Consider the following 27,402-nt stretch of genomic DNA (forward strand, 5'->3'; position numbering starts at 1 on the left):
GAACTATTTGACAGACTAACAGCAATATGTCTTATGCTAAGTACTAACAAATATAATTTTGCATAGACTAAAGTCAAGTACTCGGGCCATGTCACTAATGGGACAGGTGTAGGAACCGATCCCCATTTAGCATCAGAATTTCTGAATTTGCAACTCCACACAACAGGACAGTTACAATCTTTTCCGTAATTATTACCAAAACTTTATTAAAGACATTGCACAAATTGATCAACTGTTAAATCACTTGTTAAGGAAAAGTATTAAATTTATGTGGTCGACAGAGTGTGACTGTAACTTTCAAGCATTAAAGAACGCATTAATCAAAGACCCAGTATGGTGTTTCCAGATTTTGACAATGAATTTATCCTTCCTTGTCAGGCTAGCAATACTGCTCTCTGTTGTGTTCTGAGTCAGGATATTGACAGAAGAGCATCCTGTATCATACATTTTGACAGTTAAATAGACCAGAACACAGTTACCATACCACAGAGGAGGAAATGTTAGCAATGATCTATGGGACTTTAAATGTTACCTATATGTGCATAAATTCAAAGTAATAACCAATCACAATAACTGACTGGGCTTGAGGGATCCCTCTAGCAGATTAACCAGGTGAGCTCTAAAGCTGAGCAAGTTTGATTACCGTATTTACCCGAATCTAAGCCGCACTCGAATCTAAGCCGCACCTGAAAAATGAGACTCGAAATAAAGGAAAAAAAGATTTCCCGAAACTAAGCCGCACCTGAAATTTGAGACTCGAAATTCAAGGGGAGATAAAAGTTTTAGGCCGCACCTCCAAATCGAAACAAAGTTGGTCCATTGTAATATGAGACACAATTTAGGTCGAATGAATGACGATACAGCTACAGTAGTTTGGTTCGAGTCGTAAGCTTTACCAGGTAGCCATTGCTATGCGTCAGGCGCTCCGTCCGTATTTATACGGGTACCCTTCCTTTTTCACGTGCTTCGTCTGGTTTGAATCGATTGCTTATTTTGTTTGATCTGATAAGTGCCGTTTTCTCTGTTATAGGTGTTTACGTCACTCTAAGCTGAAAATGCATCACTGTACTGTGTCATGCATTGTTTGTCGCATTCTGATAGTGCGTGTTTACGGCCTGTCGCCGTTTGCGGCATGGCTTGCTTTTGTGCGTGCTACCGCCGCTTACAACTAAAAAGAGGCGAATCGTCTCATTAGCGAAGCAATGTCAAGAGACTGCTATTTGTTGTTACTTACACTGCTGCTTTCTTTGAGAATGATCAACAAGAACCAAATAATAGGCTGCGTATGATAGAACATGTTCTGAACGAGAGTTAGGCGAAAATTTTTCTCCGTTTGAAAATCTTTGCGGCCGCTTCTTTAGTACATCAAATTCTGCACAGAAATTAGAGTCATCTTAGATTTAAAAATCTAGTCAGTTGCCGTGGTTCATTTCTGACTGTATCACTATTAGGCTAAGAATAATACGAATATAAACAGACACGATAAGTGTATTCTTCCGCATTTGCTGTTGTCTCACTCTAGTTTCGTAGTTTATTAGGCAGACAGGATTTAAATGAGATAGCAACAAACACGGAAGAACACATGGCAAAATGTTTATATTCGTATTATTCTTATGGTGAATGGTGAAGAGAATACTGCTTGTGATTCACATTTCATCAGGTTACTATTAGCAACCATCTCTTCTCACAGGTAGGAAAAAATTCAGAATGTAGAGTTGGCCATATTGAAAAACATCCCAAACAGTCTTGCCAGTCGGATTTTCGTAGTACATTGAAATTCTAATACATTCGAAGATGAACAATACGGAATTTGTATTTACTTCGTTGGATAATGTATGAAAATGCAGTGGTCGAAACTCGGGGCGGAGAAAAAAAAGCTCGTCTTCCACCTTTTTTTTTTTATTTATTTACTGACGCAGAGGTTTTGGCGCCAGTATTTATCTTTGTGCCTACAAAGCATGTCTGTGTAGCGCTACATATATTCAACGGCAGAAGTTAGTTGTGGCGGCACCTACCAACGTTTTTCAGAACTTCCGCTTGCTTTGCACTCGATTCTAAGCCGCAGGCGGTTTTTTGGATTACAAAAACTGGAAAAAAAGTGCGGCTTAGATTCTAGTAAATACGGTATAAAGTTGTTCGCAAGCCTGGGAGAAAGCATACAAATGCAGATACTTTGAGCCACACAGTTACAGTACTGCAACCGTTTGGGAAAAATGTGACTGGCAGATAGAATAGTCAGCTGATGCATACTCTCAGGAATTTCGGTCACAGCTGCAGTTCACAGCACATGTAGGCTTACTTTGCAGATCTACGAAATCTGGACTGTACATAGCGGTTCCATTGTAACTGAGAAATGATGTTACCACAGGCATGTGACCATATTTTGTCAGGTAATGGGGGCCAAAGAGCAACTGATAGGAGAGTAGCTAAAAAGTTTTGGTGGCATACGAGACAACGCAATGAGGCTCGATGTGTGAAACAACAGCCAGATTTCAACCATAAAAGAACTCCTCTTCAAAGTTGTCTGAGGCGTCCAAACCCTTTGAAATGGTAGGGCTTGATACTTTAGGCCCCTTCAACAGAATTCCAGCTGACAATATGTACATATTAACAATCACTGACCATATTTAAAGGTTTATATCTATAACAGTAATTCCAAACCAGCAAGTTCTACAGTGTTAGTGAATAATTGGATTCTTAAATCAGTTGTGCTGGAAACCTTATCAGCTGATCAAAATACTAACTTCTTATCTGATATGATGAAACATGTATGCTGTGTACTTCATGTTCGCAAGTTAGGGATGAGCCTATTTCATGTGCAAACATCTGACAAACGGGACATGCTCACGGAACAATGTCGAAGATGGCAAGTCACTAGGTCGACAGCTAACATGCACATTGGGCCATATACTTTAGTTGTGTCGTCAACACATACAATTCTACAGTCCATACAAGTACTGGTCTCTCACCCTGCAAGTGGTCTCTCGCCCTGCGAGGAGGTGTCTGGATAAAAAAAAGATGCTGTCTCACTCCAACATACTGAAAGCATCTGGTGTAAGGCCAGGGAAGAAATTTGCTAAAGGAATACACGAGGTTTCGCAAAGTGTTCAACAAACCTAAACAAAAGCACTTGAAAAGCAAGAATGAACACACTGGTCCATAAGGTGACCCCCCCCCCCCCCCCCCCCAGGTCAATGTTTAGATCCAGTTACCTACCAAACTTCCGCTGTACACATCAGAAGAGTAAAGCCATTCAATAGCAAAATAGATAGTTTATTGCAAATTCGAATAACAGTGAAACAATAACAACATGTATGCAGCCCTCAACACTGAAATTTAAGAAAGCAACTATGTTTGCAACCCTAAATGTAAACTCTCTAATTAAAGTAGGAAAATTGAAATCATTGATTGAAAAGCTGAACCAGAAAGAAATTTTAATATGTGCATTGCAAGAAACAAGGTTTTTAGATGAAACTGCTTTAGATTTTGAAAACTATCGTTTATTTAAAGGAAAACCAGGTAAAATCTTAATGAAACAAATGCCATACCTGGGAACAGCATTTCTGGTACATCACTCAATTTTAGATTCAGTTACTAACTTCTACTCGAGTTCTGAGAGACTATCCATTCTTGAGATTAAATGTAAAAACAAAGGATACTCTATAATCAACTGCCATGCACCCATAAACCAGGACAACAAAAATAACCCGGAGAAAGTTGAAGAATTTTGGGAGATACTTGAAATGGAACTGGATAGATGCTCAAAGAAGAACATAAAAATGTTAGTAGGCGATTTTAACGCACAAATAGGAAGGGAGAAAAAATACCATGGAACAGTAGGCCTCTTCCCAGGTCACAAAAGAACTTCAAAAAATGGAGAAAGGCTTATAGAGGTATGTAGGCATTTCAACTTGAAAATAATGACAACACATTTCAAAAAGCTGAGCCGAAAAACTAAAACATGGAGATCACCAAATCCACTTCTCGGAGAATTCCAAATTGACCATGTGGCTATCTCACTTCATTGTCAAGAAGAAATTCAAAACACTAAAGTGCTGAAAAGCCTTGATGTTGATTCAGACCACTATTTGACTACGATTAAATTCAGACCACTCCCATTTCGAAAAGAGAAGAAAACCTTTTACAAAATTCCAAAATATAACACAGAAACTTTAAAAAATGAAGAAATTAAACAACGGTTTCAAAGAGCATTGCACAAAGATAGCGATGGCATATCCACAATAAATAAGGAAGCGGGATGGGAGGAGATCAAAAACGAAATAGTTGAAATAGCAAAAGAAAATTGTCTCGTGAAAAGAGTAAGAAGACATCCATGGTGGGACAATGAATGTGATGAGAACCTGGAGAAGAGACAGAAATTGTGGCAGAAATGGAACTCCACAAAAAATCCTCAAGATCTTGACAATTTTAAAATCCAGAGAAGAGAAACAGCTAAGCTTTTCCGTAATAAAAAAAGAAGACAATTTCAGGATAACCTAGAACAGATTGAGGAAGACTTTAAAAGAAATAATTCTAGAGATTTCTACAAAACTTTTAGAAAACAGCTAACCAAATACCAATCCCCAAATTTATGTTTTAAAGATGAAGAGAACAAGCTAGGTTTGACAAACAAGACTAATTGTGAAATATTAGCAAAATATTTCGAGAATCTACTAAATTGTGAACCACCCAAAGATAAAATGAGTTTTGAAAACCACCGAAATACTAATACCGAGTCAAAACCTCCAGACGCTGAAGAAATAAAACACATAATACACAGTCTAAAAAACAATAAAGCCCCAGGTGAAGACTCCATAGTACCAGAAATCCTAAAAATAATGGATACCAACCTCCCACAAGTTTTGGAACATATGTTTAAGAAGATCTGGGACGAAGAAAGAATTCCTGAAGACTGGCAGTGTGCCCTGATACACCCACTACACAAAAAGGGGGATAAGATGAATGTTAATAATTATAGAGGGATCTCGCTACTACCAGTAGGATACAAAATTTTGTCAAGGAAATTACTTCAAATCGTGGAGCCAGTTCTGGATAAAAAAATAGGTGAATATCAAGCAGGTTTTAGACAAGGTAGATCCTGTGTTGAACAAATATTTAATCTGAAAACACTAATTCGTTACAGAATCTCAAGAGGCCAGAGATTTGCAATAGTATTTGTAGATTTCAAAAAAGCATACGAGTCGGTAGATAGAGAAACATTACTGAAAGTATTGGAAGAATTTGGGGTCGATAAGAAAACAATTCAAATTATCAAACAGACGCTAACAAACAGTAAGGCCAAAGTTAAATTTATGGGTGAAATTTCAAGGAAGTTCGAAATTAAAACAGGTGTTAGACAAGGTGATGGTTTATCCCCAATCCTCTTCAACTGCGTACTGGAAAAGATATTGAGAATATGGAAAGAAGAACTCAAAGGCACCAAGAATGACATCAGAATTGGAACAAAAAAAGAAAAAATAGAAGTGGACTGTTTAGCTTTTGCAGACGATCTGGCAATAATTACAGAAAACGAAGAAATAGCTCAGAACTACTTGGAGAAACTACAAGAAGTTTCGGCCAGAGCTGGACTGCAGATTTCATTTGAAAAAACCGTGTATATGTCTAATCATAGAAATAACAAGAAAAATCTTATTACTAAATACGGCAATATTAAGAGAGTAGAAAAATTAAAGTATTTAGGTGAAATAATTCAAGTGAATGGTTTAGACAAGAGTGCAAACCAGGCGAGAGCAAGGAAAATGGAATTTGCTTTTCAAAAAACCAAAGACATATATAACAAAAAAAAACATTTCGATTCAAGCTAAATTAAGACATTATAAAACTGTCATTAGACCAGAATGCCTGTATGCATCGGAGTGCCTAACTCTTAACAAAAAGAGGGAAATAGAAAACATGGAAAAGAAAGAAAGGAAAATTTTGAGAAAAATATTAGGACCGAGAAAGATTGGAGAAGAGTACAAGCTAAAGAGTAATAAGGAAATATACAAAACTATTGAGAAAGTGAGTGAGGCAATGCGTAAACGCAGACTAACGTTTTATGGTCACCTGTCGAGGATGGATGGAAACAGACTAACAAGAAAAGTGTTTGAACATAGTAACAGGAACGAAAAAACCAACAATAAATGGATACAGATGGTGAAAAAGGATTTGGCCTATTTTAATGTCACCCGTGAGTCAATCAGGGACAGGGAAAAGTTTAGACAAATAGTGAACGAAATTAAGTGTTTTCCAGAAGAAACGAAACTAAAGAATAATAACAGGAAATGGTCGGAAGAGCGGAGGAGGAACCACTTGAAAATGATGAGGAAATATTGGGAAGAGAGAAAAAAAGATCAAAAAGCCGGGCAAGTGAATTGTTGAACGTGGTCCAAAGATGGCCGAAATCGAAAGAAGAAGAAGAAGAAGAAGTGAAACAATAAAGTAAAAAACTGAGGAAGGTTAAGAAGAATGTGCTATCAGATACTCATGCTACATACATGGCACTGTGCAAACTTAGATTGAGGAACTAGTTTACACTGTACTAAAAATTTTTTTGTTGTAGTTTGATGCGTATTTGTATAGTATGTTAGGGGTTAATATGATATTAACGTATGTCACTGTTATGCTTGTTATGTGGCACTCCTTTCGAAAATGTGAGGGGAATTGATGGGCATTCCTTTCCACTAGGTGGCTTAACAGCAGGGACACCCTAAAGAATAACTGTATTCATGACGCTACTACATGTCATCAGAGAAGTGAGAAGTGCAATTCTGAACCAACCACTAAACTCCAGACTTGTTTTCCACACAATCATATGGTATTGCTGGCTAGTCCTTACTGGACCCTAGGATTAATTTTTGAGGAATGGAAAGACAGAAACAAGATTTGCAGGCTACAAGAGGTATTCAGGGAGTTACATGAAGAGGCACAGATAGGAGCTATTGGCTCTGAGACAAATGATGAATACCGAGAGCTGCAACTTTCGTATAGATTAGATTAGATTTACTTTCATTCCAATTGATCCGTAGTGAGGAGGTCCTCCAGGATGTGGAACATGTCAGAAAAACAACAATACATGACAAATATTTACAACTAAAACAAATAAGCTAATGTACCATTCCACAGGTCCCAAGTGGAATGATCGTCATTTTTTAATGAACACTAAGAGTCATTTTACAAATACTAATGCACTGAATTTAAAATAAAAAAGATTTTTATTTATTTATAAGGTAATAAACATGTAATACAACTACTGTAATACTTATTTACAATGAACACATTACTGCACTGAAATGGTGCAGAAGTTAGATTACGATTATACTTACACACACACACACACACACACACACACACACACACACACACACAGACACAGACACACAAATTTTCAGTGAACACATTACTGCACTGAAATTGTGCAGAAGTTATGTTGTACTTATATACAAATCAGTTGGTTTTACTACGAAATTCATCAATGGAGTAGAAGGAGTTGGCCACCAATAAATCCTTTAGGCTTCTCTTAAACTGAATTTCATTGGTTGTTAAGCTTTTTATGGCTGCTGGCAAGTTATTGAAAATGTGTGTTCCTGAATAATGCACACCTTTTTGTACAAGACTAAGTGACTTTAAATCCTTGTGAAGATTATTCTTATTTCTAGTATTGATTCCATGAATTGAGCTGTTGGTTTGAAAAAGTGATATATTTTTAATGACAAATTTCATTAAGGAATAAATATATTGGGAAGCTGTAGTTAGTATCCCTAGTTCCCTAAACAGGCTTCTGCAGGATGTTCTTGAGTTCACACCACATATAATTCTTACTGCACATTTTTGTGCCCGGAAAACTTTAGCTTGGCTTGATGAATTACCCCAAAAAATAATCCCATATGACATTATGGAATGAAAGTAAGCATAGTATGCCAGCTTTTTCATTTTTATATCCCCTATGTCTGACAAAATTCACATTGCAAACAGAGATTTGTTAAGACACTTCAACAGTTCTGTGGTGTGCTCCTCCCAGTTGAATTTATTATCAAGCTGTAATCCCAAGAATTTAACACTGTCCACTTCTTCTATCTTCTTGTCATCGCATGTTAGACATATACTCTTGGGACACCCCTTACAAGTTCTGAACTGCATGTAGTGTGTTTTTTCAAAGTTTAGTGACAAAGAATTGGCTAGGAACCAGTGATTAATGTCCACAAATATTTTATTGGCTGATCTTTCTAAGACTACACTTGATTTGCTATTTATTGCAATGTTTGTATCATCAGCAAACAAAACAAACTTGGCATCTGGTAATGTTACTGATGAAAGGTCATTGATATACACAAGAAAAAGTAAGGGCCCAAGATGGAACCTTGTGGGACCCCACATGTAATTAGTTCCCAGTTGGATGATGCCTGATAGCTTGATACATGTCTCTTTCCAAATAACACCCTTTGTTTCCTGCCAGAGATATAAGATTTGAACCATTTTGCAGCATTTCCTGTTACACTATAATATTCTAGTTTACTTAAAAGTAAAACAAGTATAACAAGTTTAAGAGCACAGACATAGCAAGTGACAGAAGCAGTGCTGCAGGCAGCTATACATAGAAAGAGGGGATGGCTCAACACAGGTGGGACCTTGTTAAAAACCATATTTTTTAATACAACGATAAGGCAGGTGCAAGATACAGTAGTTAGTGTGCAAATTATGGTATAGTGGCATACCACTCGACTAATGAACCCAGAACGTAATGTACTGAGCTACACTAGAGGGACTTGAGAGGTAGCTAAGGAACTCAAAGAGTGAGTGAGCAATGCAGTAGCATCAATAATTCCCTGGCAGTCATTCCGAAATGATTGAGTAAATTAGATGAGAATATGACTACCACTATACTGTGACAAAATACTATTGCTAGAAAGTATTAATGACACAAGACATCAAGTTTCAGGAATGTGAGAAGCCATTTACCGTGCAGTATGTGGGCAAGTAAGTTCGGCACTGATGCCACTGCAACCATTTGCGGAAATATTGTGTCAAGCACAGAGATTTTTCATCAGAACTTCAACATGTGGTAAAACTGACACAAAGGAATTTAGCACTATTTTATAGCAAAGCCAACAATGATGTTACAACAGGTAAGACAAAATTACTTATATCAATCCAATTTCTGGTAGTAAATCAAAATGCATATTATCAATGCTATACCATCATTCATCCATATCCGATGAATTGGGAAACTATGAGTAAATGGGTGCACCTGCAGACTGAAGTAGTAGTGATAATTACAAAATAAGGTGATGCACACACACTCTCATGACAAGAAAGGATATGCAGGGAGTGTAAAACACAAGTGTTTACTAATTGTCTCACTAGATGGTACAAACAGATACACATTCATGTAAGGTACAACTGTTCTGAGGTGAACATGACACTGCACAGTGTCACATAAGTGTAGGAAAGTAACACACACTTTCAGAAAATATGAAGCCACTGGATTTACTCCATCTGTCTCCAGAAACTGTAATAATTAACTGTTAAGAGGATGGGGAATCTAGGAGCATGGAAAGGATGGAATTACAGAATAGTGGTCTCTTGATCAATGACTTGTGATATAGCAGGGGGTAATTATCGTTTACCTGCAACCATTACCAGTTTGACCATGTTTAATTGTAAATTATCAACACAAATGTTGTACTGGCCAGACAAACCTTTGAGTGTCCTACCAACCCAGAATCTAACATTTCTTAATGTCTCCTTGAATCCATAACTCCTACACTCAATCAGTGAGCTAATCACACAATAAAAAGGATGTATTACTACGGGAAAGATGCTCACGCGTATTCAATATTTTCAAGATTATTATCGTTGGAATATTATTAATATAAGTGTTTTTACAACTGGGCATAGCGGTAAAAGACATTTTGATGTGTCCCACCTCCGCTGTTTTTTCACGAGTATTCAGTTTATTAGAACTTTGAGTTTCCATTGCTGAGTGGCTTTTCTTCCATCCCACTACCCTGTGATGTTTTCCTTTATTACCATTCTTTATAGCATTACTCTTCTCAGTTTTCATTCTTACTCTTCTTTCCCATGTTTACTAAGCACCTTCCAAATCGCGTTAACTTCCGAGCCACACTATATCAATGATCAACCACACACAAAGTGTGGCTTTGTAACTGTACAAATTGTTGATGCAGCATCTGATGCTTCAAATTCTTCCCTCTGATAATTATATTTATACCTACTGCTCCCACTTCATCCCTCATCCTTAGCATTTTATTTGCCACACCTGTCAGTGCCACAAGAACTTGTGATCCTTGATCTACCCCTCCCCCCTCTCTTCCCTTATCACAAAATACATATACTCCCATACATTATCTGTTCTTTTCTCACATGTTACTGTACGTTTTTCACATATTTGCATCTCTCTACATATTTTTCACGCATATTTGCTCTTATCCAACTCCTCTCACAACCATCAACACCTTATACTGCCCATTTCTATGTTATTCCTGTTTCCAAAAACAAAGAAGCTGTAACTTACCAAATGAAAGCGTTGGTATGTTGATAGGGACAATGAAAACAATAAAAAACACACACACACACACACACACACACACACACAAATTTCAAGCTTTCGCAACCCAAGGTTGCTTTATCAGGAAAGAGGGAAGGAGAGGGAAAGACGAAAGGATGTGGGTTTTAAGGGAGAGGGTACGGAGTCATTCCAATCCTGGGAGTGGATGGATGTGTGTGTGTGTGTGTGTGTGTGTGTGTGTGTGTGTGTGTGTGTGTGTGTGTGTGTGTGTGTGTGTGTGTGTGTGCGCGCGCGCTCGCGCGAATATTTGAGTTTATACCTGTCCTTTTTTCCACTCCCGGGATTGGAATGACTCCTTACCCTCTCCCTTAAAACCCACATCCTTTCGTCTTTCCCTCTCCTTCCCTCTTTCCTGATGAAGCAACCTTGGGTTGCGAAAGCTTGAAATTTGTGTGTGTGTGTTTGTGTGTTTTTTATTGTTTTCATTGTCTCTATCAACATACCAACGCTTTCGTTTGGTAAGTTACAGTTCTTTGTTTTTAGATATATTTTTCCCACGTGGAATGTTTCCCTCTATTATATTCATATCATTATTCCGGTTTCCTTTACACCATCCCTGCCACAACAGTCCCCTGCTCCATCTTTCTGCCCACTAAAGAAAAATACCCCTTTTCCAGGCTATACCCCTTTTCCAGGCTAAAAGGCAATCCCACATCCTATTCCTTATATGCTGCCTAACCCTGGAATCATTTAATGGCCTAATCATAAAAATTCCTCTCTGGATCCCACCCCTCCTTTCGCAACGACCTTCACCTTTTCAGCGTCTGCCATTCCCTGGCCCTCAGAAACCTGCTACTGCAAAAGCACATCTCCATAGCAAAGGTATCTAAGAACCATCTCTGTTTCCTCTGAAAGATACTGCTACTGTGTGATCCCTGCTTCATACATCACACCTCTGAAATTGAATCCCTTACTCTCCAGCACCTGGAGGAGCATTCCAGACACCATCTCCATAAGTTATCCAACATGCTGACATCCTACTGCTACCTCTGGGCACCACTATCCAACCCCTATCCTATTCACACTGCTCCTGCTTGCCCACCCCTCATAACACCTAAGCCCAGCCCTTCACTAACCTTTTCAACTTTTCACATCCCCCAAACTCCCTAACAACACTCCAAATCCAGAGCCAAACGTTCCCATAACATCACTGTTAACCTTTCCATCAAAATCCTCAGCTCCACAGAAATTTCAGTCCTATTCAAATACCTCACCTTTAGCCCTAAACCCAAATTTAACCATGCTGGACTTGTTGCAGACCTACTCTCCTTCTCCCAAGACATGCAATGGAAACACTTCTTTGTTGCAAATCCCTCCAACCAAAGTAGCCTAATTCTAACATTGCACCCTGCCTCGCCCAGTTCATATTAACATCAAAGTGTGATGCCCCACTCCCTCCCACCTACTCACCCATCCACCAGTCACCTTCCAGAATTCCTTGCCCTAAGCCATCCCACCTGGAGACAAAGGTTCCACCACTGTTGTTATGAATCACAGTGACTACCTGGCAATATGTCTTTGCCAACTATCAGACTCCTCCACTTACAAACTATACCAGAGTTATCCCATCCCGCAAGTCCAACACAACCTCCAGTCCCTGCTTAAAGCCTTAGGCACTTCCCAGAACCTCTCCCCTGAATTATCCCCAAAATCCATAAAACCAACAATCCTGTGCATCTCACTGCTGCTGGTTATTGTGCCCCCACTGAAAGAATTTTGGCCCTCGTTAACCAAAACCTTCAACCAGTTACCTGTGATCTAGCCACCCACATCAAAGATACCAACCTCTTCCTTCACTGACTCTCCACCACCCCCACCAATTTACCTACTGGATCCCTACCTGTCACTGCTGACGCCACCTCCTTGTACACCAACATTCCTCAAGCCCCTGGTGTTACTGCTGTTGAACACTACCTTCCCCAACATCCTTCAGACTCCAAACCCACTAGCTCATTCCTCTTATACCTCACTGACTTCATCCTAACCCACAACTATTTCTTCTTTGAAGGGAAAGTATACAAATAAATTTGCGACACAGTCATGGGCACCTGCATGGTACCCTCTGATGCCAACCCGTTTATTGGCCTCTAGAGGGGATTTTCTTAGGCTCCCAAAATGCCAAACCTTGCCTGGTTCAGGTTCACTGATGGTATCTTCATGATCTGGACTCAGAACCAAGACACACTGTCCTAATTCCTTCAAAGCTCAACACCTTCCCTCCCATCCATTTCACCTGGTACTCCTCAAACCAGAGCGCTACCTTCTTAGACACCACACACATCTGTCCACATTAAAGCCACGAATCACCAACAGTACCTGCATTTCAACAGCTGTCATCCCTTTCACACCAGAAAATCCCTCCCATATAGCCTGGCCACCTGGAAACTCCCTTGGACAATATGCTGAAGGTCTCACAAAAGGCTTTACAGACAGGCACTATTGCCACAGATGAAGTCTGCAAACAATTCTCCTATGGCATTTTCCCATCACACCCCTAATCCTCCCACCACTCCAAGAACCAGTCACAGAGGAGTGCACCCTTCATCGCCCAATACCATCCTAGATGGGAACAACTAAACCCCCTCCCTTGCTGGGGCTTTGATTACCTACCATCATGCCTAGAAATGAGGGACATCCTTCCCAAGATCCTTCCCACCCCCTCCTAAAGTGGTGTTCTGTTGCCCGCCCAACATCCAAAACATCCTAGTCCATACCTATGCCGTTCCCAATCCCAACCCTTTGCCACGAGCATAATATCCCCTGTGGAATACCCAGGTGCAAGACTTGCTCAATCCATCCACCAACACTTCCTGTCCTCTCACAGGCTTATCTACTCCGTCAGAGGCTGTGCCATCTGTGAAAGCAGCCATGTCGTATGCTAGTTCTGCTGCAGTCATTGCACACTTTCTATATTGGTATGACTACCAACCAGCTATCCACCATGTTGAACAGCCACTGTCAAACTGTGGCCGAGAACAAAGTAGATCACTGTGAGGCACAACATGCATCTGACAATAAAATGCTTGATTTCAATGGCTGCTATCTGGATCCTCCCCTCCACCATCAGCTTTTCTGAACTTTGCACAGGGGAGTTATCCTTACAACACATTCTCTGCACTCAATTATCCCAGCCTCAACCTACGGTAACATACTGCCCCACACTCTTCATCCAACAGTTTCCACCCCCCCCCCCCCCCCCAGTCCTATCACCTCCTCTCCATTCTTGTCTCCCACCCTCTTGCTCCTCTCCTTTTTTCACTTTATTTTCCTCACCTCTCACCTCCAGTCTAGTCCCTGCACGCTCTGCCAGACAGTGCTTTTCTCCGCCCTCTTACTGACCCAAACACTGCTGTCTCTTCCTCTTCCCCACCTACTCCAGACTGTTAACTTTGTCTGCAACTTAATGTGTCATCTTTAAGGTAAGTAGCAACCTATCTTTTCCTACGTTGTAAGTAAGAACTAGAGTAACTGGTCATAATAACTGTTGTTAGATTATAGTAATCAGAGACTGGGGTGGTGATGAACACTAAGACCCACTCTCAAGAGTTGTTAAACAATAATTGCTAAATTTAAACCTTTGTAAATATAGCCTATGTACATGAAGTTGTTCTATGATGACACCAACCCAAAATTTGGGACAGATTTTTTGAAGGGAGCTTTGTTGGACAGCAACCCTGTCCCTGGGTGCATTAATAAATTTTTCTCAATGCAGATGGTAAAAGAACCAAGTCTGATTCAGACACTGCGTCACAATCACAATCTAGAGAACACAAAGAGTGCCAATATTGCAAAAGCAGGCAACATTTGAAACTCACTGCCACACAACGAGCAAAACTATAGCAAGTGCAAATGGTGCAGTATGATAGCATCTGGAACAACATTCTGCAAATTCTACAATACAGAGTAATAGCATGCATCATCTGAGTTTGCCTCTGTAAGGCGTTCTAGTACTGATGAGAAATGCAGATGCAGGGAAAACTGTCCATAACTGAGGCACCACAGCACAGACAGGACCACTGACACCTCTGGTTAAATGATGGCAAATGGCTGCCTAACCAGTTACAATACCCAGCTTTAAATACTCGTGTTTCAGACATCTCATCCTCAGTATCTGGTCACTCCATCTGCATCAGCAATCCACATGGTATGACAGTCTCTCTAGTTACAGGTTAACTCTGCTGGTGAACCTCGATGTACTGCTTGCTGACTTTTTGAAGAAACTACGAGACAATAAACTACGAGACAATAAAACAATTTTCCAATATAAAGGGTAAACTTTACATGAAGACAAAGGATTACACAAATTAATTCTCTGATGCACCTTCCTGATGACACCAACCACTATCATTCATTTTCACTTTTAAATGTTTATATAAAATAAATTTTATTTTCCTGAGAACTATTTTTACACAACGAAGATGGGAGTATTAAGCAAACTCCTAACGGAAACTATTCAAAGCACTATTTTATAAAATATAGAAATTATTTCTGTGAGTGGGTACTGTAGGCTACATTTGATCATATGGCTTCAGTTATAAATCTGCTACATATATCAAGTCAAAGGCAGACATCAGAGGGCAGAGGCAGACATCAGAGGGCAGAGGCAGACATCAGAGGGCAGAGGCAGACATCAGAGGGCAGAGGCAGACATCAGAGGGCAGAGGCAGACATCAGAGGGCAGAGGCAGACATCAGAGGGCAGAGGCAGACATCAGAGGGCAGAGGCAGACATCAGAGGGCAGAGGCAGACATCAGAGGGCAGAGGCAGACATCAGAGGGCAGAGGCAGACATCAGAGGGCAGAGGCAGACATCAGAGGGCAGAGGCAGACATCAGAGGGCAGAGGCAGACATCAGAGGGCAGAGGCAGACATCAGAGGGCAGAGGCAGACATCAGAGGGCAGAGGCAGACATCAGAGGGCAGAGGCAGACATCAGAGGGCAGAGGCAGACATCAGAGGGCAGAGGCAGACATCAGAGGGCAGAGGCAGACATCAGAGGGCAGAGGCAGACATCAGAGGGCAAAGGCAGACATCAGAGGGCAAAGGCAGACATCAGAGGGCAAAGGCAGACATCAGAGGGCAAAGGCAGACATCAGAGGGCAAAGGCAGACATCAGAGGGCAAAGGCAGACATCAGAGGGCAAAGGCAGACATCAGAGGGCAAAGGCAGACATCAGAGGGCAAAGGCAGACATCAGAGGGCAAAGGCAGACATCAGAGGGCAAAGGCAGACATCAGAGGGCAAAGGCAGACATCAGAGGGCAAAGGCAGACATCAGAGGGCAAAGGCAGACATCAGAGGGCAAAGGCAGACATCAGAGGGCAAAGGCAGACATCAGAGGGCAAAGGCAGACATCAGAGGGCAAAGGCAGACATCAGAGGGCAAAGGCAGACATCAGAGGGCAAAGGCAGACATCAGAGGGCAAAGGCAGACATCAGAGGGCAAAGGCAGACATCAGAGGGCAAAGGCAGACATCAGAGGGCAAAGGCAGACATCAGAGGGCAAAGGCAGACATCAGAGGGCAAAGGCAGACATCAGAGGGCAAAGGCAGACATCAGAGGGCAAAGGCAGACATCAGAGGGCAAAGGCAGACATCAGAGGGCAAAGGCAGACATCAGGGGGCAAAGGCAGACATCAGGGGGCAAAGGCAGACATCAGGGGGCAAAGGCAGACATCAGGGGGCAAAGGCAGACATCAGAGGGCAAAGGCAGACATCAGAGGGCAAAGGCAGACATCAGAGGGCAAAGGCAGACATCAGAGGGCAAAGGCAGACATCAGAGGGCAAAGGCAGACATCAGAGTGCAAAGGCAGACATCAGAGTGCAAAGGCAGACATCAGAGTGCAAAGGCAGACATCAGAGTGCAAAGGCAGACATCAGAGTGCAAAGGCAGACATCAGAGGGCAAATGCAACACGGGGTTTAACAAGGAAACAGGCAGTGCTGACAAGAAAGGATAACAGCACATGTATTTATCGGCACTTCTCAGTTTATTTCTTTTCTTTTTTTTTTTTACTTGTGCAAATTTAGGTAACAGTTTCTGGATTTGGCACTCGAGATTACTTTCTATTACACTAGAATTTTACTCTTCCCTATTACTGTACATAGTTAAACTGTTGCACCTTTTGTATCTTGTACATTACTTCAATATCCTTTTATTCCCTCCTGGCACTATTTATTTTTGCTTACTTCCATTTCTAACCTTGCCTTTTTCCTTCACATTGGAAAACCTTTTAGTTTAAAAGCTCAAGAAAATTTTAATTTCAATAATTATTTCAGGAATAATAGAAATATTGTAGAAAGATACATACCACATTAGGGTTGAAAGGTGGCTGAATTTTCTTTGCAAGCAGCAACTCCCAATCAACAGAGTCAAAGAAAGAATGTAGTTTTACTTCATCGAATCCACGATAACCAGATCCCAAGCGCTGCTGGTTGTCTTTATGTAATAACTGTAACATAGAGATACATGAAAAACTATTTTACCTTAACCATAGTAAAACTATTACTAAAGTGAGATGCAGCTCCTCTAAAATTATTTCAGTTACTCTATTTGCTTACGTTTTAGAGTAGATGGTTAACAAATATCATCTTCGAGGGAAATGAGAACTGTCACTGCCAAGGTCTCAAAGAAGAGAGTCAAGTACAATCATTCAAGAGCTACACTGTTTCGTAAATAGATCATCAGAGAGAATGGAGGAGAGAAATGTCGCCACTTACAATACATAAATTTGTACAGTAGGAAGTAAGGCAACTGCATAGCTGGAATAAATCAAGGAGAGTGAAAGTATTCTTTTTACTAGCTTGGCATTGTTATAATGGCTCAAATACCACTATTTTTTAAGTTCACCACACAAAGGAGATGAAAGGGGGGATGAACTGAATTTTTAAAGCTATTAAAAAACTGCCCGTTTTGACGTACTCTCATTCCATTACCAAATCAATAGCTGCAGTTTGTATGTTGTCATATGTGGAATTGAAAAAAAAAGAATAAAAGTTTGATACATCTACCACAAAGAGCATTCAAATAGGTTTGTCACTATGTACATAAAACTGTTGACTGAAGGTAAAATATGACCCTCCAACACTTCCTTGGGAAACACCAGTCTCTTGATATAACAAAGATGGTGACTGTTATGGAAATAGCATTTGTTCAGTGAGGATTGAAATATAATAGGAAGTTATGCTATCAGCTTCCACACACCAATATTCATATATTTGTTAAAATTTCACGACCTATAGATAATGATCAACATGGCACCAAATTTTGTTGATGTGTGCACTGATGGGCCAAAACATTACGGGCCCTGCCCACTGTGACATTCGGTGCCGCCTGGAGGCACTGCAGGCATGTGACACGGCGACAAAAGGATGTAAGCAGACGGGTGATCATCCTAGCAAAGATATGGGCTGCAAATGGGGAAATACATTCAGATAAGTGACTCTGACAAAGGGCAGATTATTATTATACACAGTCTGTGAATAAGTATATCGAAAACAGTGAAGCTAGTCAAATGTTTGTGTGCTGTCGTGAGCATCTGCGAAAGAGGTGGAAGGACAGTGAATCTAACACTAGGTGCCAAACTGTTGGACATTCACGACTCTTGACTTAACATGGGTTTGGAAGCTTGTTTACTCTGTATAGTAGGACAGTAGAACAGATCTGTGGCATCTCTGCCAAAAGAGCACAATGCTTGTGAACGCTGTTCATCATACATTGTTGAACATGGCGCTCTGCAGTAGACCACCCTCCGTGTTCACATGCTGACCCACAGACATCGTCAATTATGATTGCAGTGGGCATGGGACCGTCGGGATTTGACAGTCTATCAATGGAAACATGTTGGCCCTTCGGGTGAATCACATTTTTGCTGCACTAGTTAGTCTGTTGTCTCCACAAACGCCGTTATTGGGGTGAACGGTGGCCTGAAACATGCAGTGCGCCATGGATGCAGGCTGGTGGGAGCACTATTACACTACGAGAGACATTCTATTGTGCTGGCATGGGATCTGTGGTAGTAAACGAAAACACACTGACAGATGCAAACCACCTGCATCCCTTCATGCTTGATGTTTTACCTGACAGTGATGTCTTTAAGCAGTATAATTGTCCATGTCTTGGAGCCAGAACCAAGCTACAGTGGTTTGAAAAGCATTACACACAGTGCATACACCAGCAAGTGGTGGGGGGGGGGGGGGGAATAAAAAAAAATTGTGGATTTTCCTGGATTTCCAGGTTAAAGACACACTTTTTGTGGGTGAAAATACATATTTTCTTGGGTGAAAATATACTTTCTCCATGTTAAGTAACAGTATACTTTCCCTCTGAACTGTAAAACAGACTGGAGTCTGGCTCTAGCTGCCAGAGACTGCGGTCACGTGTGTGCAAGTTGCATTTGTGTGAGTGTGTGCATGTGTGTATGTTTTCTAATTTTGAAAAAGGCCTTGTTGGCCAAAAGCAAATTGTGTGACAGTCTTTTTGTTGTGCTTTTCTGTGACTCAGCGTCTCCAGTATATGGTGAGTAGCAACTATCCTTTTCATTATATTGTTACATTCCATTCTAAAAATTAACAAGGTTACTTGTGAAGCCAGGAAACTGTATAACTGGCAGTTTATATTCTACTCCAGGAGTAAATATAAGGCTTTGTGGGGAATTACAAATGATAAAACATGGTGTCCTGCCAGTCCACAATTTACTGAAGAATGGCAATCTGTATATTAACAGACATCGACAGCACAAATTAAGGAATAACGTCAAGCCTAGAGGGGATGCCAAGACTAGTGTTGAAATATACCTTGCAATTGAAAAACACTGTGTTTCACGTAACACAGATATGTAAAATTCCGTTAAAGGTTTCAGTGTTTTTTTGGGAAGCCAGTTTTCTTGGAGTACCATTACTGTATTATCTCACGTGCCAGAAGATAAAATGTACACTTGAAATTCAGCAAATTGTTGAAATTAGCTAATAATGTGGAATGAAATACTTTGTTTCAATTAAACTGACTGTCTTTGTGGAAAAGATTAGTAAAGGCCATTTTCTTTAGCAAACTGACAAAAATAGCTTCAGTGTTCTGCAAAGCCATTAAAGCTTGCCTGCCAATAACATGGAAATGAAATAAGATCAGACTGAAACTAACAACATATTTAAGGCTTCCATAATTATGTAAATATATTTTAATTCATTTGACAGCATCCGGCCATAGAAACCCATTTTGTTTTCATCTGATATGAGAGCTGTAAATGGAGAGAGAACAGCAAAATCATGACACAGAAATGTGGGTCACATGGAGATTCTCCCTTCTACAACTCTGACTGCTCTGAAACTGGCAGGTTAGGAGTGCCAGAAAATTTTTCCGAGTAGTGTCTGGCTGCTTGCAGCCACTGCTTATACATGTAGCCACACTTCAAGCAGTGAGAAACAGGTGAAGGTGCTTCAGCTCTGTGCATGCCTCTCAACAACTGGTAACTACCCAAACATACCTAATTTAAACAGTTGTGATGTCACGCTCATTGAAAGCAGCTCGTTGTTATGAAATATTACATAGTCTTTATGGTCAAGCATTTGACACATTTTGCTTTTGGAGGACACTTTTATGTGCATTATGTTTTGTTGTTGTAAATGGCGCATTTTCTTTGTAACTTAAGTTTTGCATTGGTGTTTTTCTCTTGATTATGTTTTACTGCTGCAGTATTATTCTGCAGTAGCAGGCTAAAGTAAAATTCTTTATTAGAGTATCAGTTCTTACCAGTCAAAATAACAAAAATTTAACTCTAAGATAAAACAGTGAAAAATTCCTGGAATTCTAAATCCTGTGTTTTTCCCAGTATTCTCCCAGATGAAAAAATTTCCAGGTTGTTTCTGGATCTCCCAGTTGCGCTGGGGCTCACACACCCTGATTGTAGCAAACTCGTGTCTACGTCTCGGTGACCAAATTCAGCTGGTGTAAATCCTATGGAACCCATCTGGGTCACTATCTAGCAGCATCATTGTGTACAAAAATCAGTGGCCTGTTATTTATGCGAATTACGTGACCTGTGCATAGACATCCGATGCCATGTACAGACAGAAACCTACCAAGAAACTGTCTGATCCCTGATACTCAGAATCAGTGATGTACAGTATTTTATTCCAAAGATGGGCAAACATGCTATTAAAGAGGAGGTCATAACGTTTTGGCTCATCAGTGTATAACAGTATACTAGCACTAATTCATTAAGGTTTATACTTATGCCCAGACCCCATGAAAGCCTCAGACCATGTGCGTGTATGACCACTGCAACTGGCATGTGCAGTGGCAAATATCGTTTTGAAACAAGTCCTCTATCAGTCTGTCCTATAGTGCCAGCTGCAAACGTCAGATGCTTCCACGGTGACGTGTTAACCTCCACCTGAGCAACATATAGACAAATTTGAAGTGTAACAGCCTGCAGTGTCATTCGTTGTAATTGCAATGTCTGTTACTATTTATTGAAGTAATGTGAACAGGCATCATCATGCCAGTGATTTTTTGAGGTTGGAGTAGTGTCCTTCATGCTACTCCATATGTCATTTTTAACACAATAACACCTAGTTCCTTGTGGTGAGGTACGTGCAAGTGTTCTTCAAACCAACAGCTTGTCTGGCCCACACATTTGGCATGTACAGGGTGAACAATCATAAAACCGACATACTGCAGGGACAGATTCCTGACTGGAAACGGAGGGGAAAAGGTCCTCTGAACAGTTGTCTGGAAATGGACGGTGTGCATGCAATGATAACAAATAATTTTGTAACACAGTACAGAACTGCATCACATTCACGTCACAACAGATGTTCAAAGTGGCCTCCATAGGATGCAATGCACGCAGTCATATCTTGCATCATGGATTGCCACATTCTTTCAAACATTCCAGCCCAGCTCTGATTAGCATCGCAGGCATCATGAACACTATGATGAAGGATCTGCACGTCAGGTACTGGTTCAGCATACACAATGCTTTTCAAATGCCCCCAAATGTGAAAGTCTGGAGGTTTAAGACTGGTGATCTAGCAGACCATGCTAAAGGTCCACCAAATCACTTTCAAATGTCTGGAAAAGATAATGTTGAGGTGGCGGCAAACACTAATGCAGAAGTGCGATGGTGATCCATCGTGCACAAGTAACAGTCTACGCAGAGTATTCCACAGAAGTCCACGTATGTTCCTCTGTCACAGTGTTGTGGAATAATAACCAGTCCAAGTATGTGGTCACCAAGAAATCCTGTCCTGATTACTGATACTGGATCGACACTGATGAGATGCCTCAATCATTCACAAGGTTAGTCTGTATCCCACAAATGACCATTGATGACAGAAACCCCATAATTGTGATGGTCTGGTGTAAAAACCATCCACAAAATCCTTCTTGTTGAGTGAAATCTGCTGCTGACAATCCTTGCACTCATTGCAGATTATAGGGACAGTAGCAGCTCTCATGCAAGATACACGTAACCGTGCTTTGGCTTACACCATATTGGTGGACCACTTGCCTGGAGCTTGTACTACAGTTTGTCTTGAAATCCTGTAAAACCTGGTCCTCCAAATCTGGTGTACGCAGTCTACCATCTCCCTGCATCTTCATCTGTCTGATCACACAAATGCCCAAAAAGGGCTTGAAAAGTTGTGTGATGAGATTGTTGTCCATGAGAGTATTTGTTTTTGTGTAACCATGCTGCCTCGCAGCCATTTCCATCTGTCTAACCATACATCTCTGCTTGTTCCAACATGAATACCAGACCATTCTGCTGCATCAATGATACAACCTGCAACACACAAGGAACACATGGCACGTGATCAGAGGAACTTTCATTCATCAGTGTCATCTACCATGGCAATGATGCATTTCCAGACACATGTTTATAGGATATTTTTCCCTCCCTGCAGTTTGCCAGTTTATTAAAGTAAGCTTTTATGTCTGGCAACTGGTTTGTTAGCAACTTTTTGTTCACAGTCTACCAGCAATCACTGCTGATGCTGACACACACACGCACGCACGCACGCACGCACGCACGCACACACACACACACACACACACACACAAAATCTTTATAAAGATATCTTCTGGAGAAATGTACTGAAGCCCTTCTATTCTATGCCATGATGTTTAGAAGTTGACTGCAGGACACAGTGGGCTTCAAATTATACTAAACTCTCAAAGTCAGAGACCACAAAGCTCTGCAGTCCTTATCATTTGTGTACTGCCATGTACTTTTTCCATCACGATCTTTCTTGGTGATGTGGTTTTCACAAATGTTGGCAATGTTTTGTCTTACGTATTTCTCCAGCAATTTTATTCTTTGAAATGGTTTATCAGTTGTTGGGTAGTACATCACAGGGAAAAAGAGTAGGGATCAGATTCTGGTGAAGAATTGATATGAAAACTAAAAGTAACATCAATACCTGGTGAATGAGTATAAGTCACAATAGGAATCTTGTTTTAATAATTAACTAACTCTATGCTCACATTATAGGATGAAGTACTGTAGAAGACCTTTACAGATAGTTACAGTAGTTGATAAATGACAACAAATCTCCCAAAAAGATTGTAACAGCGGACTGTCATGTTCAAGTAGGGAAAAATTTAAAACCTTTTTCAGTGGACAAGTTAGGGTGTGAAGTGAGAAATGAGAAAGGTCATATGTTAAGACAGTTTATACAAAACAACATGCTTCTCCAAGATGCAGTTTTATGCAAGAAAACAATAAGAAAATAGACTTGGCAAGAACAATATGCCAGTAAAAATTGCCTGTCTTGTATTGAAAATCAGACTCATGGGACAGGATGTGACAATCTGCAGTAAGTTTCAAATTTGTGCCAGACACTTTTCTTTTTCTTCTTTTTCCTCCTCCTTTCAAGTGTTGCGTATATGCCTGTTTTGTCCTCTAGTTTGTGGCCTGTTATTCTTTCCAGTACCTGTCAAGAACTCATTACTGTTTTAGGCACTGCATTTTCATTCAGTGACATGATCTCTTCCTTTATTTTGACATTCTTTGATCTGTACATTTTTTCCTTTCAGTCTTAGTTCTTTTCTGACAGCTGTACTCATTATATCAGATAATCTATAGCCAGCAGCTCTTCCTGAGAAGTCCATTTCTGCAGCTTGTATACTTCATTCATTTTCAGCTGTTATTGTCATGTCTCACTACCATAAAGTATAGATGATGATGCAATTCTTTTGTAGAGCTTTATCAGGCTTTCTTTCCTCTCGCCATTTTATTGTGTTTTGTATATGGTCTCATCAATATAACAAAATCTTTCATTTTTTTGGTGCGTCTTTTTCGTTTGTGAAGCTGATTATATTTCCCAAGAAGTTGAATTCAATCACTCACTCACTCACCATTTTTTGGTCATTTATTAACATTTTGCTTGGGACTGGATCTTTACTTTTGAAAACCCTGGCTTTTGTCTTGTAGGGTTGAGACTGCTAGGTTATAGCTCTTGGGAGTAATTTTTAATTTAGAAATGTCTCTTACAATTTTGTCTCTGATGTCTGCTATAAGAAGTTGGTCATCAGCAAAAAGCGTTGTCATTACATAATGTCGAGGAATGAAGTTATAGACGTGAAACCTTATTTCGTTTAGCCATTGCCTCAATGTTTCAATGACAATGATATTAACAAGTATTAGAGACAAACTGACATACTTGTTGTAATCCTAATTTTGCTCTTACTTTCATATTATCTTTTCTGGCGATGCCAATTTTGGAGTTTTAGTACATTTGCTGGATTTTATTAAGTGTGTGGTATGCTTCTACTCTCTAACTGCAGATGTGTGTGTTTATTAAATTCTACATGCTTTTCACTTATTATGACAAATGTTGTATCTGAACAGCACCTACCCTTCCTGAGCCCAGTTTGCTCCTCCAGTAAGATAGTTTCCCAAATTACTGTGTGCTTGTGTTATCTTCGAATATATTTCACATCCATTTTTGAGTAAGGAGAGGACCCTAAAATCTTCAGTGTTTACTGTCTACTTTCTTAAACAAAGGTGTTCTTGTGGCCAATTTACACTAGTTTGGAATTTCTTTCGTTGTCCAGCATTTGTTGATGAAAAGAAGAAATTTAGGTTTCAAAAGATGCATCATCTATCAATTCAGGGTTCATGCTGTCCCTTCTTGGTATTTTCATGTTTTTCACTTTCTGTAGTACATTATCTAATTCTGTCATTTCTATTTTGTTTACACTTACTCCATTCTCCTCTTCAGGGGTCACATTTGTACTTCTTTTGTCCAACACTTCTTACAGTAACCCAACCACTGAAACTTAATTTTCATCTTTTGTATCCTTATTCCAGTACAGTAGTGTGTTGATTAGCCATACTAAATGGGGGACACAGATGTTTGGAAAACTGGTTTATTTGGGTAATCTAACTATACTTTTATTTACCAGTAAAAACTACATATATTTATCAAAACTACAATCTCTTATTATTACAAAGGCAAGCACAGTAGGAATGTATGTAGTACAGCCTAGTAAACAAAATATATGTAATACATGTGCATTTTCCATGTAGATTACATATGTACAGAATCAAAGCTTAAAAAAGTCCTTAATTTTGGACTGTCTAAGCAAGCCTAACCACTTACTAGAAGCTAAGTCACTTACTTTTTCACGATCACATCTGATATGAGTCATTTTCAACTTGAGCTTCAAACCATCACTGCAAGGCAGTACCTAAACACGTAAATGCTTCACAAGCAGCCAATATATATCCAACTTCATTTTCTGGACAACTAGTTGATGAGATGCTGGGGTGACAGGCAAAGTTGACAAGTGATTGTAGCTGAGAACAAATGGTTACAATTGTTGGCAACTCGGCAGTGTTGTGGGGGAGGCGAGGGGAGGGTGGGCGGCATGTGCGAGCAAGTAACAGTTTGGTTGAGTGGTCATTCGGTTGACCGACATACAGATAAATGACGCTCTACTGTACTTAATTATTTTATATGCAATATTCACGAATATCTTTTTCTATTTAGGTTACAGAGCAAAAATACATGCAAAGCTATAAAGAAACACAATCATCAGGCTGAAAGTCCTTCACAAGAAATTAAATAAACAAGGTAGGAAATGACATACTTACCAGCCTCCTATCTATAACTTACAAAATATTCACTAACATTATCACCAATAGAGTGTAAAACAAATCACTGAATTTTAAGAAAGCAAGGAACAAGATGCCTTTAAATGAGGATCTAGCACAACTGGCCATTTACAAGGCATAAATAAAATTTTAGAATGAAGCAATGAGTGTAAATTATTTTTATACTCTTTCAGTCACTGGTAGTTGCAGTTTAACAAGATGGTAAATTATTATTTTACTAGAACATCTGGTGGAATTGCCATAGTACATAAACATAGTGCCAACAAGATAATGTATTAAGTTGTTTGTAGTACATGTACTGGGATAGATGTTGCTTACAGAGGACTAAACATTGAATTAACTCTTCACTCACCGCCAAGGAAATGAGATTTCTTCAAGACATTATTTCAGTTACGAAAAGTAATTTTTTTTTTTTTTTTTTTTTTAAACTAATGCATACAAACCTTGGCAAGAATGTCTTTCGCACTTTCCGAAATCCCAGTCCTTAACTTCAGTGGTTTATTCAGAATGCGGTCATACATGTCATGAGTATTGCGTGAGTAGAAAGGGGGTAACCCATGCAACATTTCATACAATACAGCCCCAAGACACCACCAGTCCACACTGCGATCATAGCCCTGATAGGAAAGAAAACTGTCATCACTTTTTTCTTTTATTAAACAAAATTCCAACATTGAAATAACAAACAGTGAGAAGCAAACACACTTGCAGATGAAATTTAGGAGTATACAACTGGAGTAACCAAATGTGGAATACCCCAATAAATACTGTTTTAAGAGAAGTATATTGCAGACAAATTCAGAGGAAGAATCCTCACGAAATTTAATTTAAGTGCTGCTGCACTTTATTATTCAAATCATTCTTTACTTTTGCTCATCAGTGTAATGACCCTTATTAGGTTGGATCAGTAGAGGAGGTAGAGTAGGTAGGGAAGGTCCAAGAAACAGCAGCACATTCAACAGCAGGTACATACAATAAGTATGACAGCAGCAATGAGATGCCCATCCAACTCCTTTGCAGATGCTACAAGACTCACATTGAGCACCATGCCGTAGATTGCTTTTAAAATTGAGGTGGCACGCAGGAAGAGGGGTTGAGGATGGGTAGCTATCAACTCAGAGGGAGACAGATGGTTTGCTGGCTACGAATGTGAGAGGGAGGGGTGGCAGATGTACAAGCTAGGTATACGAGGCACGGATGGCAGAGGCAGTGACGAGCATCGCACGAAGAAGCTGACATGGAGATGTGGATTGGGATGGGGTGATAGGACAGGGGAAAGGCAAATTGTTGAGTGGGAGGTGTGGGAACAGAGTGTTAAGGGTTACTGGAGATTCAGGCCAGGAGGGTTACAGGAGCAAAAGTGTTGCAAGGTAACTCCATCTGTGTAATACACAAAAGCTGGTGCTGGAGAGAGAGGAATCCAGATGAACTGGGTTGTGAAGCAGCTATTAAAACGAGCATGTTGTGCCACCAGATGGTCAACTTTGATTTTGGACACAGATAGTCATTCATTCTGGTGGACAGTTAGTTGGTTGTCACTCTGAGACAAAAAATGGTGCAGTGACTGTAGCAGAGTTAGTATATTATGTGGCTGCTTTCACAGGTGGCCCTGCCTCTGAAGGTGCAGGATAAGGCTATGACCAGACTGGAGTAGGATGCACTGGGAACGTCTTTTCCAGGGATACGATCCCTGTCGCCAGGT

At 40.2% G+C, this 27,402-nt stretch overlaps 1 protein-coding gene across 2 annotated transcripts in view; it reads right to left on the reverse strand.

Annotated features, from left to right (window-relative positions):
* The window catches only part of LOC126092302 (serine/threonine-protein kinase Sgk2-like), a 119,415-nt gene that overhangs the window by 12,556 nt on the left and 79,457 nt on the right, over positions 1-27,402 (reverse strand). For both annotated transcript variants that reach the window (XM_049907825.1, XM_049907826.1), the window contains 2 exons: positions 26,144-26,317; positions 16,893-17,033 (listed from right to left, as the gene is read on the reverse strand). In XM_049907825.1, the coding sequence (XP_049763782.1) occupies positions 16,893-17,033; positions 26,144-26,317 (315 nt within the window). The remainder of the gene's footprint in view (positions 1-16,892; positions 17,034-26,143; positions 26,318-27,402) is intronic.

This window comes from Schistocerca cancellata, chromosome 7, assembly GCF_023864275.1.
Source record: "Schistocerca cancellata isolate TAMUIC-IGC-003103 chromosome 7, iqSchCanc2.1, whole genome shotgun sequence".
In the NCBI taxonomy this organism is placed as follows: domain Eukaryota; kingdom Metazoa; phylum Arthropoda; class Insecta; order Orthoptera; family Acrididae; genus Schistocerca; species Schistocerca cancellata.